Genomic DNA, 12,118 nt, shown 5'->3' with positions numbered 1-12,118 from the left:
GAAAAAAAGAAAACGAGAGAAGAACAGGGACCTTGAACTGAACCAGTTCCAGAAAAAACAGGAACATGAGACAAAAAAGAACGGATTTGAATAACACAAGCCACCGAACTTTTTTACATAGCGCTAAGAACAAAATTTGAGACATTTCTCCTATTGTATACATAAAAAAGAAAAAAATGACAACATTTGTCAAATCTTTAGCTAAACTAAATCCCTGTCGGATGACAAAATGACGCCAATATCAGCGGGGAAAGGTAAAAGCAAGAACCAAATGTTTTGAGATAAATTATCTTTAGATCACAGAAGAAATGTAAAAATGCAACGGGAGAAAAGAATGGAGAGAGAACAAAAAGAAAGAAAGCAGGTTTCATGGTAACTCTGATTCAGACCCTTCACGCCCGCTACCTTAAAAACAAGGCCAGACTCAAATCCGTCAAATCCAACTCAAATTAAAACCAATAATTTCAGTTTCCTGGTAACTATGATTCATTCAGGATTCACCTTCTTCAAATATAGGTCCATTGAGTTTTAGATCAGATCTTCTGGTCCATAGATTGAGTCCATTAAACTGAGTCCCTCTGTAAAAGGACTCGGTCCTCTGCGTCTGAGACTGGAAAAGAAGGGAAAAATGAAAAAAGGAGAGTCCAGAGGGGAACCGTTCCAGTCCACAGAGAGACGGAGAGGGACGCCCTGGCTCTCTCAAATTCTTTGTCCATCAAAAAAAAAAAAGAGGAAAAAAAATGCCCCTGCCCGCTTCTGTACTTGCAGCCGAAGCGCCTGTCCCTCTCTTCCGCGGCGCTCCCTCTTCTTCTTCTTCTTCTTCTTCTTCACACTCCTTTTCTTTCCGTATTTATAACGAAGGAAGAGACCCGGGGAAAAAGGGGACCCTTCTTCCTTTCTCCCTTCCGTGCCTCTTGGATTTTGTCCACCCTTCGAGATCCTCAGAACGCCACCCTTCCCTGAAAAGGGTTTGTACTCTTCGTTTTTGATATGCTTATATATCGACTATTCTGTTTGTTTGTTTGCCTTTTTTTTCTGTTACTCTGTTGGGTATCCTGAAAATTTTCATGGAAGCCAAGGTACTGGTCATTTGATTCATGGGGGAAGAGACCCAAATTCTCTTAATTGTTTTTTCGAGAATTTGGTCCCTCACGCCTCTCCTTTGCTTGGTTTGTGATCGAGGGAAGAGAGGGACTGGTTTCGGGGGGGTTGACTTGGTGGCATCTATGAGAAATTGGGAGGAGAATTTTTTGTTTTCGAAGGAAAAAAAGGGACGTCCTAATTACGGGGATTGTTAATTGATGGGGTTTTTTGGATTTTGCTCTCTGTATTGAGTGGATATTGTTCTTAGGTTTAGTTATTGCTGCTGAGGTTTCTGAAGACATGAATTGGGGATTTAGTTCATTGTGTCAGATTGGATTTTCGATGTCTTAATGTAATGTGAGTCCGTGGGCTTCATTCAATTGAATTTAAGTTGGATTTTTCCCGTTTCTTTTGAGCTCGAGAATTAGGTATTCACGATGTTAGTGTTATTTATGGAACATCGAGATTGTTTTCAATGCGTTGTTTCAAGCATATACATTGGGGTTTTACTTGATTTGGGTGGTTACTGTATTAGAGTAACTTGAGATGTTGGCAACATCACATGTTTACTTACATTCAATTTCGCGTTTTTCCTTTTTTAAGTAAACACTGGGATTTTACTTGATAATGTAAATTTGATGCTCCATCCTTTGGTGTTTGACATTTATGGCATGCCATGTATTCAGTTATGCTTTGCACAGGTTTCTGAAAGTCTATTGGTTGGGATTCAATTGATTTTGTCAAACGGGTGTTGGCCACGTCACATGGCTCAAAATCTTTTGAACTGGTTGCTGATACAAACTTCTTTTAGTGCATCTGATAAATCTATCTACATTTATTTGGAGACAGGAGAATTATTGAAGCGGTAATTGTGACTTGGTATCTTCTATAATGGATCACCATAGACCATCATCTAACAATGTTGACGATAATGTTGGCATTCCGGAGGATTTGAGGTGCAAAAGGTCAGATGGCAAACAATGGAGATGCAGTGCACTGTCTATGCCAGACAAAACAGTGTGCGAGAAGCATTACATTCAGGCAAAGAAAAGAGCAGCAAATTCTGCATTGCGTGCCAGTTTGAAGAAGGCGAAGAGAAAGTCCATGGATGACACTGATGTTTATTTGGAAAGTAAGAAGGATGAAATGGACATGCTACTTGTTAACACGAAGGCAGGCCAGGAACTCATGGGTTCGTTAAAGAAATCTAAGGATAAGTCTTCAAAAAACCAGTTGATGCATTCTCAGGACTTTGTACATGCAAAAAATTCGGCCTCTCGCACTGTTCAGAGATACAATGAAGAGACACCGAAAGACGTGGCTCTGAATGATGACCACAGGATTAAGTTCGTCTACAAGTCACCCACTTCAGGTTCTTCTTCAAGAAGCAAAAGTCAGAAGAGCCTTATGGGAAAGGCTTTTGTGGTAGGTGGTTTTGTTTTTTCAGCCCACACTTTTTTGGCTATGTTCTTCGTCCTTTAAAGAAAAAACATGTTTCAATCTTTAGGAAAATTCTGGAAGGAGCACAGAGTCATCTGGGGAGGCTAGTGGGCAGACATGTCATCAGTGTCGGAGGAATGACAAAGGAAGGGTAATCTGGTGTTTGAAATGTGAAAGGAAAGGTTATTGTACTGGATGTATTTCTAAATGGTGGGTGTTGCTTTGTGCATTTTACATTGTTTTTATGTGACTTTGTCAGGGAGTTTGTTTCCCAAAACCTGTTTTAATTCACTTTCTGTACGCTTATAGGTATCCTGATGTTCCTGAAGAGGATATTCAAAAGGCCTGTCCGGTGTGCCGTGGAAATTGCAATTGCAAATTATGCTTATCAGGCGACAATCTAATAAAGGTGGTTTTGATGATGGAATCTGTTCTCTTTATTGTTTGACATACTTTTGCTTGGTTGATGATGACATAATGCTGCTATGCAGTGCATTAGATGCTCTATTTTTTGAAGGACTTAAATTTAATTATTTAACTGATTTATGGTTTCAGGTCAAGATACATGAGATAGCTGCAAAGCATAAGCTGCAGTATCTCCATCGTCTTCTTTCATTAGTTCTTCCTTTGCTTAAGCAGATTCATAAGGAGCAGTCCTTGGAAATAGAAGTGGAAATGAGCGCTAAAGGTAAGCGTTCTTTTAGAGCATTTAATTTCGTTAGATGGCTACTTATCATTCTCCTGGCTTCTAGGAGCTAATCTGGATGTACCTCGGGTGAGATTAAGTGTGGAAGACATGCTGTCCTGGTATTTCTTAAACCCCATATATCCAATGTCATATGCATCCACACTTTTCGAAAGTTTGGCATATATATGCACTTTTTATGTTTTTGTCAGATTAACGTGTCCCCTTTTCTGCACAGTGATTGCTGCAAGATGCCTATTATTGACTATCACCGGCATTGCACAAATTGTGCTTTTGATTTGTGTCTCACCTGCTGCTGTGAACTAAGGAATATGATCCAAGGTGGCGATGAAAAGGAATTGGTAGAAGAAGACTTAATGAGCACAGGGAAAGCTGAAGTGATCCTGTCAGAACCTCCCAAACAACATGGAACAACCACAGGACAGGAAAACTCTTCTAAACACAGGATCGACTTTTCTCATTTATTCCCTGGTTGGATTTTGAGTAGCAATGGCAGTATTCCGTGCCCACCAAGAGAATGTGGTGGCTGTGGTTACGAGTCCCTAGTGCTGCAACGAGTATTTAAACTCAACTGGCTTGTGAAGCTGCAAAAGCGTGCTGAAGAAATAGTCAGTGGTTGCCAGGTCAATGAAATGGAAAATTCACATTCATGCCTTGCTTGCTCAGGTGACAAGCCATCTGAAACCAATGGCCTTAATGATAATGTCTGCAAATCAGCAAATAGAAACAGTAGCAATGACAACTTCTTGTATTGCCCATCATCTGATGATGTAAATTTGGAAGGCTGTCAGCATTTTCAAAAACACTGGGCTAGAGGTGAACCTATTATTGTTAGGAATGTCTTCTCTAGCACATCAGCTTCCTGCTGGGATCCCATGGATATATGGAGGGGAATCCGTGAAACTACAGACGAGAAAGTCAGAGATGGTAACAGAATTGTGAAGGCCATAGATTGCTTGGACTGGTCAGAGGTACATCCTGATTGCTTCTTGATGTACTAGTCTGTCTGTGTGCATGTTTGCATTCTTTTAATTGCTTATGATTGAGCAATCATCTTAACTTTGAAGCGCATTTATACAAATTTTGATTGACCTTAATACTTAATGCATTTACAATATTTGTCTCAAATCTTGAGAAGTTTTTTCTGATCCATATTTTTACTTCTCACTTAGAAAGGTAGGAGTACCATCAGCACTCAAGTATTTGGTTCATTGTTTGGTGCTTAACATGGTAGTTAATTGGACAGCCTTTATGAGCCTGCTATATACATATTAAGGAAAATACTTTACTTGAAATGTGCTTTAGAAGGTGCAGGATACCCATCTTTTAAATTCAATGTGAATCTTGACTTCATCCTTTATTTTCTTTCTGCCTTCCTTAAGTTGCTCGCCTAAACAATTTCCAGGTTCATCTTTTAATGGTAATTAATGCTTAGCTCTGTAAGTCAGATGACCATGTCTTGTTGAGATTGGTAGCATGATGAGCCTATTGACAAAGAAAAAATGAAAACAATTTTGAATGTCAGAAGCTAAAGCTAGGTTCTTAATCCTTTTTTCAAAATTTAGACCTCAAATGGTAAACAGATAACATACCTTGTATTTATTCCACATCTTCATTCTTTTATATTTCTATTTTCAGTTTTCTTCCACTTCTTATTCCATGCTTTCTTGATGTCCAGATCGATCTTTCAAGCACTTCTAAATGCGTTCTTGCTTCTTGTATCCTAGAAAATTTATTCCTACTTTAACTACCTGGGTTAGAGCACCAGAGAATGTAGACCAACATGCGTGTCGTTTTGTCCCTATGCTGATAAGGCATGTATATATTGAGAGCTTAGCTAAATCCCTCTGGCGTGCACGCACTCATCCAGCTGGCCATCCTGTTTGATTTCTGTGGTTAACAATTTCCACCCTTTCTTCATCTATCAAGGTTGTGCTTGTGTACAGTATATTATAGACTTTTTTTTCTGACAGTAATGTAATTTTCATATGGCAGGTTGATATTGAACTTGGTCAGTTTTTAAAAGGTTACTCTGAAGGACGCATCCATGAAAATGGCTGGCCACAGATGTTGAAATTAAAAGACTGGCCATCTTGTCAAGCACTGGAAGAATTTTTATTGTACCAGAGAGCGGAATTTATTAGTTCATTGCCCCTACTTGAGTATGTTCATTCCAAATGGGGCATTCTCAATCTGGCTGCTAAGCTGCCTCTGGGGTCATCCAGGAACAACCTTGAGCCCAAGCTTTTCATTTCTTACGGTACATATGATGAACTAGGAAGAGGGGATTCAGTGACCAATCTCCATGTTAATAGTGGTGACGTGGTAAGTGGCTTTTCCTACTTTTGAATCATGTGCTAGTTGTTCCTTTCAAGCAGAAAGGAAAAGGTCACCAGGCTGCATTCTTTTGTTGCATCCAGTATTTTTTTTGTCTTTTCCTTTCCAGTTGCTTCTGAATGGTCATTCCATAGGTTTTTACCGATTGAGACTTATTTTTCTGAATGATTAATCACAAGAAGGTGTTGATGGAAACTTGGTGATCAATCTGCTCTTTTTATATACATAGAAGCAAACAATGTGATTTAGAAATGTAACTAAAGTCTGCCAACATTTTCTAAATTTAATTTAATCTTTGAATTGTTTAGGAATGACACCTCCTGTGCAATTTGAAACTGGGAACTGGACTGAAGCATGTTCAAGTACCATATTTTATACAATATTATTTTGGCCCTTTCACACAAAAGGCCCACCCCCCACCCCCCACCCCAAAAAAAGAAAGCAGCCTGACTTACTTGATGACCATTCTTTTATGTACGTGGAGGATGCTGTGTTTGTATTTATGTTTGTGTGTTGTATGTTCTTACAATTTTACTGTTTTGTAGGTTCACTTGTTGATGCATGCATCTGAAGTAAAGTTTCAAGGATGGCAAAGGGCAAAAATTGAAAAGATACAACGGACTTTTAGGGCAATGGATGCAAAGGATAATTCAGGAGATGGGAAAGCCTCTGAAGCTACTGAAAGTCAGACTGAGAAAGAAAAAGCTGATCTGGTGGCTGCAGAACCATGTAAACAGAATGGAAATTTTGCAGAGTTAACTATAAAAGGGGTGGAGGCCATGGATGACCATGCAAGTCACGGGATGAAAACTATTTCAGGTGAGAGGACAAATACAGCTGGAAAGCAACATGCTGGAGTTCGTTGGGAGGTATTTCGTCGGCAGGATGTCTCTAAATTGAATGAGTATCTGAAAGTTCATTGGAAAGAATTTAGAAGTCGCAGTGCTCTATCAAACGATGCAGTATGTTCACTAATCAAGTTTTCCTGTTATTTTACCATATTCATATGGTTTTCCTTTTTAATTTGTACATGTAGCTGATTTGTGCTTTTCCACCTGTATCTCAGTTTGTGCATCCTGTCTATGATCAAATAATTTTTTTGAATGAAGACCACAAGAGAAAGCTGAAGGAAGAGTTTGGTAAGTTTTTTATATCTAGTTTGATTATTGCGCTTGAGAAAGCAACTTCCTGGAGAATTATTGGTCCTTTTCTTTCGAAGTTTAGGTTGCGGTGCTCATTTTCTTCACGTGGGTTTTCAACTTCATTTCAGTATGCATGGGAATGTCGAGGCTTTGACCAACTTAGGCAATTCTTTCTCATGATTAATCAGTGTATCTTGAAGTTGATACAGTGTATTGCTTTCTCAGATGTAGAGCCCTGGGCGTTTGAGCAACATGTTGGGGAGGCGGTTTTCATTCCAGCTGGATGCCCATGCCAAGTCCGTAATCTTCAGGTGTGATTTCATTGACAGGACTGAGTGAACTAAAGTCATTTATGGTTCCCATTTTTGTAGAACAGCCGTGCCAAGGTTGTCAGAAGATCCTGAATTGGAGACTTCCTACACAAAAATATTCTTTTAAACAAAGGTATTCGTGCTTGGATGGATTTCTCAGGATCAGCCTCATGAAAACTTTATATTCCCTGAGGAGGTTCTACCCCGTGGAAAGGCTTTTTAATGGAACTTAAGCTTTAGCTGGTCGTGACCAAGAAACCACCGGTTTCGCTTGGTGGGCTGGGAATTCCCCGACTTATGAATCTGTCCAGTAAATTACTCGGAGCTCATGTGGCCCATGCCGGATTAATGGTATTCTGGGCTGGAGCAATGAACCTATTTGAAGTGGCTCATTTCGTACCAAAGAAGCCTATGTATGAACAAGGATTGATTTTACTTCCCCATCTTGCTACTCTAGGTTGGGGGGGGGTGGGGGGGAAGTTGTAGACACCTTTCCATACTTTGTATCTGGAGTACTTCACTTCCTCCGCAGTCCTAGGCTTTGGCGGTATTTATGTTCATGCCCTTATGGTCGTGATTGATGAAACAATTTCCTTTTCTGAATTTTTGATGAATCTCTGCTTTCCAGCATCAGTGAGCAAAACAGAGCTGAATTTATTTGTTTCATCAAGAATTATTTAATGCATAAGCTGAATTTCCTCATGTGATCATGGTCTACATAGCTGATAAATTCGTGGACAGGACTTTAAGTTTTTGCATATTTTTCATCAGTCTAGCTGATAATTTCCTTAGTCATATTGTGGAAATTATAGTGGGAGTCACAGTGACATGCCATCTGCTGATCATCTGAATGTGGTGGTCTGTTCAAATTTCAGTCCTCCGTCCAACTCGGCTTGGAATTCCTATCCCCTGAGAGCTTGCAAGAGTCTGTGAATCTGTTACAAGAAATCCGTTGTCTACCAAATGATCATGAGGCGAAGAAGTGCCCATTGGAGGTTGTAGTCCACTAGCTCGTACCTTTCCTTTATGAAACTTTTAAGAAAATTCATTTGTATTATCTGTAATGTATCTCTTTTGTTTTTCAGGTGGGAAAAATGGCATTGTATGCTGCCAGTTGGGCAATAAGAGAAGTACAGAAGTTGGTACTCGACCCCAGGTCAGCAAGCACTTCTCTTTTCTGCAAAAGCTAAAAAGGAAAAAAAGGATAGAAGAGATATTCTGTTCTGTTGAGGAAAAATGTTAACTTCTAATAAACATGCAGGCTTGATTCAGATGTTCGAGCGGAGGATAGCATCCTCACATCTCTAGTTGTGGATAACTTGGAAAAGATCACGAAACAGAGACAAATTACATGCAGCTGAACTTTTGCTCATCTTTGAGTTGCTTCTCTGGTTTGTATTATATGTAACCTGGTAATCATGATCGGAATTTTGTAATATAGAACATTTAATATATATATAATGTGTATCTTTTTATTTGTATATTTCAAGAAGAGAGCTTTGAGACTTCGATACATGCGTCTCCCGCTGCAAGATTTTCTGTAGGCTTACAGCCAGAGGGATAGACAATTCAGAAGCCATGGTTTTGGTCTGGATTTAAGCATCTGATATTGCCTGATGGAATTTAGGTCTAAATTCAGTGTTTACTAACAAGACAAATCTGTTCAACAATACTTTTTATGTGTTTCAGGCGTTCCACCTCCTACCTAGGGGACTATCTCCGCTCTATTCCTATCATTTGGGAATGTTGACGTTGCTAGTACCACCTGCGTTCATAATGACTGTGCTGACACATAAATCTATTCACGTTGTACGAAGGTGTTCGATAAACATTATGTTCTTGGGAAAAACTTGGTCTTGAAATACATGCTCTAAACACCTGCATGTCCTAATGACTGTAAGGCCACAAATCTATTCACATTTTATGGTGTTCAATAAAAATTACGTTCTTGAGATACATGTTCTTGAAATACATGCTCTAAAAATGCTGTGTTATTGTTGTAGAACGCATGATGTCGATACGTCTAACACTAGATTAGATTGTTTGATCTAGAAATAGCATCCATGATTATAACCCTTCTGTTTTTACGATAAGATCATAACAATCTAGAACGTACTGTTTTTACGATAAATTTTTCAGGAATGCAACATTCTTATCAAATGCCCTTTAGGTAAGCATTTAACTGGATAAAATGTGTAAAAAACAAATGAATCAATAAAACATCTCTGTCTCTACACGAAAAATTGCAATCGGCGGCCAGTACATGTTGCCGGATGGATAAATATTAAAATCCACAATTAAAAAACACCATAAAAACGTTTCTAAAGACGCTATAAACTGTGCTATCTCATAAACTATTACTACTGTTTCCGTTATAACTTATAAGGTGCCTTTAGCGATGGTTAATTTTTTTTTTTTTTTAATGATCCGGCAACATTAGTCAGCACAGCATACTGATTTCAGTTCCTTGTTTCTATACATATAAATGACTTAAAATCCACGTATAATCAAAGATCCCATGATAAAACATGTTAAAACAATATAATCTTATCATGATCTGATAAGCAATCTTGTCATTCAATATCTTGGCATTGGATTTTTCTGTTTTGTCATACATTTGTTAAGGAAAAATTGTACGTATTCAGCCTTTTCACATTGTATCAGCTTCTACAAATGAAAGGTTAAGCTTTCCTGCTCAAACCGTCGGCTCAAAGGGGTTCTCCGCCAAACAGATTAACACACCGGCCACCCTTCTATCTCTCCGGCATTCCTCTCCCTCTCTCCGGCGAACACTCCGAGAAAAGTTGCTTGACCGCCAGCGGACGTCTGAACAAGCTCCGATGACTATTTTTGTGCTTCTCTCTCTCTCTCTCGGTTGATGTTTGCCGGCAAGAATGGCAGAGCAGCCGGCAATCGTTTTTGCCGGTTCTCACTATTAAATGCTAATCTCTCTCTCCCCACCCTCCCGTTCTTCTGCTCGACCCAGGCCGTCGCCAACGGCATCAACCTAGACCGGCCCTCCCTCGCTTGCCCCTCCGTCGTCTATGCCCTTCCATTCTCCTCTCTGCTTTTTTTCTTTTCAACATCTTCATCCCACTCTCTCTCGCTCGCAGAACAGACAAAGGGGGCTGCCCACCTCTCCCCTTTTCGTTTTTTGTTGCCTTGTTTTTTTGTTTGTCTAGATGAAAAAACATGAATTATATAAGCACAAAAGACAACAAATATATTTTTATTATCTATAACATCCTTGTTTCATTTGAAATAATTAAACTTCACCATTTAACTTATGTGGGCATCAAAATAAATAAGTTTTCAATTATGTGCAACTTTCTTCTTGGAGTCTTTAAACAACTCGTGGTCACAAAAATATAAATTATAGGTTTTTTATAGAAAAACCACAAACGCTCTATTTTTACTGCATGAAAGCAGCCATAAATTTTATTCATTTATTTTACTTTAAATGTGTAAGAACTAATGCCTTTCAAGTTGACCATTACTTGATAAGAAAGTTATGTAACATTAAATACATTTATTTGAATATTATATACTTTAAAAATCTATATTCGTGGTGCTCATGCATGCCTTATGCTACCTTACAGGCTCAACGCTTGCCCTCGTCTTATCGCATTTATTAATTCCAAGAGTTCCATGTCTAACATTTTCATCAGATTAGGCTAAACAAAAAAGACTCATGTTTTGGCTGACTCGCTGAGTCGGCTCGAAAATCACCGAGTCAATTCGGATCGCTAGACATGAGCGGCCTACTCGAGAATCACATGAATCAATTGAGATCCCTAAGAAACCTGGCCACCAGTCATGGTCGATCAGACTAGGCCTGACTCGACTTGACTCACTCGATTCAAGTTATCTTGATTGAGCCAACAAGTCAACCCGGTGACCCAGTCATCAGCCGATCTGAGTCCGAGTTATGAGTTTGCCAACTATGCTTGCTCGACAAATCAAATCACTGACCGGTGACCCAATAATGACATGGAGTTCGTCAACTACACTTTATGCGTATCAAACAAGCTGTCAAGGAACAAGATGGGATTAATTACTGAAATTAATACTTACTTACTTTTGTTCTTTGGGTGCATATTGAGCCCTACATGCACGAAAATTCATGTGCAATGGTTGGAGAGCAAGGTATTTGAAATCCCAATTGCTGGGTTTGAAGTGCTTCAACGTCTGTAAAGGCCGGCCCGATCTGGCCCGGGCCCGGCCCCGGCCCGATAGCCCCAGTCTTGGCTCGGGCCCAGCCCGTTTAAAAATAAAAAACATTTTTTAATCATAAAATAATATTTTTAAATATAAAATATATTTATTAATAATAACTATATATTATTAAAACAAAAAAATTAAAATATATGTATATTTTTTAAACTTAAACGGGTTAAACTGGGCAGGGCCGGGCCGAATCGGGCCGGCCTATTGGGCCCGGACCCGGCCCGACGCCCACCCTTAATTCTGTCCAATTCGTGGAGCTTCCCAGACTCCCTTGTTGGTAGTTTGCCACTGGAATTAGACCTAGCGAGATAATCCGTATCGCTTCCATTTATACCCAATCCAAACTCTTACCACCTGGAGCAAAGGCTGGAGAGACGCCGGTGTTGGGTTGGGATCGATGGAATGGAGCTAATTGCTACTGTTAGGACTTTTTTGAAAGGTCAAGACTAACGCTGACATCGCCTGGATTCATTTCTTTCTTTTCTTTTTCTTATAGAAGAATTGCTTGCATGCATGCCTGCTTGTACCTAAGTCTTTTTCTTCGTTCAGGTGAGTGAGAGGGTCAATCCCATCGCCCGAAGGGCCCTCCATTCCTCCTGCCTTCGGGATCCTGAGCTGCGTCGGTGTCAGTGATAGAACGGGACACCATTCAACTTAGATGCCGCCCCCTACCGCCTTAAGACACATAAGTATAGCGCTCACGAGAATCGAACTAGAGACATGCCTTTCACAAGCCTCTAGCCAGGCAGCTACGCTATGCCCCTTGAGGTTAAGTCTTTTTCTTCGTTTGATTTCCTGAATTGCAAAACTTTTAGAATTAAAACTTTAAAAACAAATGGGAATAGGAAGAGAAACCACTAAGTAGTAAAAAA

General features: G+C 39.6%; 1 protein-coding gene across 1 annotated transcript; it reads left to right on the top strand.

Moving 5' to 3' along the window:
* Positions 1-596: 596 nt before the first annotated feature.
* LOC116254572 (E3 ubiquitin-protein ligase JMJ24) lies at positions 597-8,500 on the top strand. Its single transcript, XM_031630042.2, has 14 exons — positions 597-968; positions 1,933-2,508; positions 2,591-2,733; positions 2,833-2,932; positions 3,079-3,211; positions 3,276-3,330; positions 3,447-4,200; positions 5,225-5,554; positions 6,112-6,528; positions 6,633-6,705; positions 6,934-7,019; positions 7,895-8,014; positions 8,105-8,175; positions 8,281-8,500. The coding sequence occupies exons 2-14, from the start codon at positions 1,975-1,977 to the stop codon at positions 8,378-8,380; spliced, it is 2,916 nt and encodes a 971-aa protein (XP_031485902.1). The 5' UTR covers positions 597-968; positions 1,933-1,974; the 3' UTR covers positions 8,381-8,500.
* Positions 8,501-12,118: the final 3,618 nt, after the last annotated feature.

Source organism: Nymphaea colorata, chromosome 5 (assembly GCF_008831285.2).
Source record: "Nymphaea colorata isolate Beijing-Zhang1983 chromosome 5, ASM883128v2, whole genome shotgun sequence".
NCBI classification, from domain to species: Eukaryota; Viridiplantae; Streptophyta; class Magnoliopsida; order Nymphaeales; family Nymphaeaceae; genus Nymphaea; species Nymphaea colorata.
This window is presented reverse-complemented; position numbering and strand designations above follow the sequence as displayed.

Excerpts from the sequence above, each read along its gene's own strand:
- LOC116254572 (XM_031630042.2), top strand. The coding sequence starts at position 1,975 with ATGGATCACCATAGACCATCATCTAACAATGTTGACGATAATGTTGGC. Across the intron at positions 2,734-2,832 it reads ACTGGATGTATTTCTAAATG|GTATCCTGATGTTCCTGAAG; the intron begins GTGGGTGTTGCT and ends GTACGCTTATAG. Across the intron at positions 7,020-7,894 it reads GCCAAGTCCGTAATCTTCAG|TCCTCCGTCCAACTCGGCTT; the intron begins GTGTGATTTCAT and ends TTCAAATTTCAG.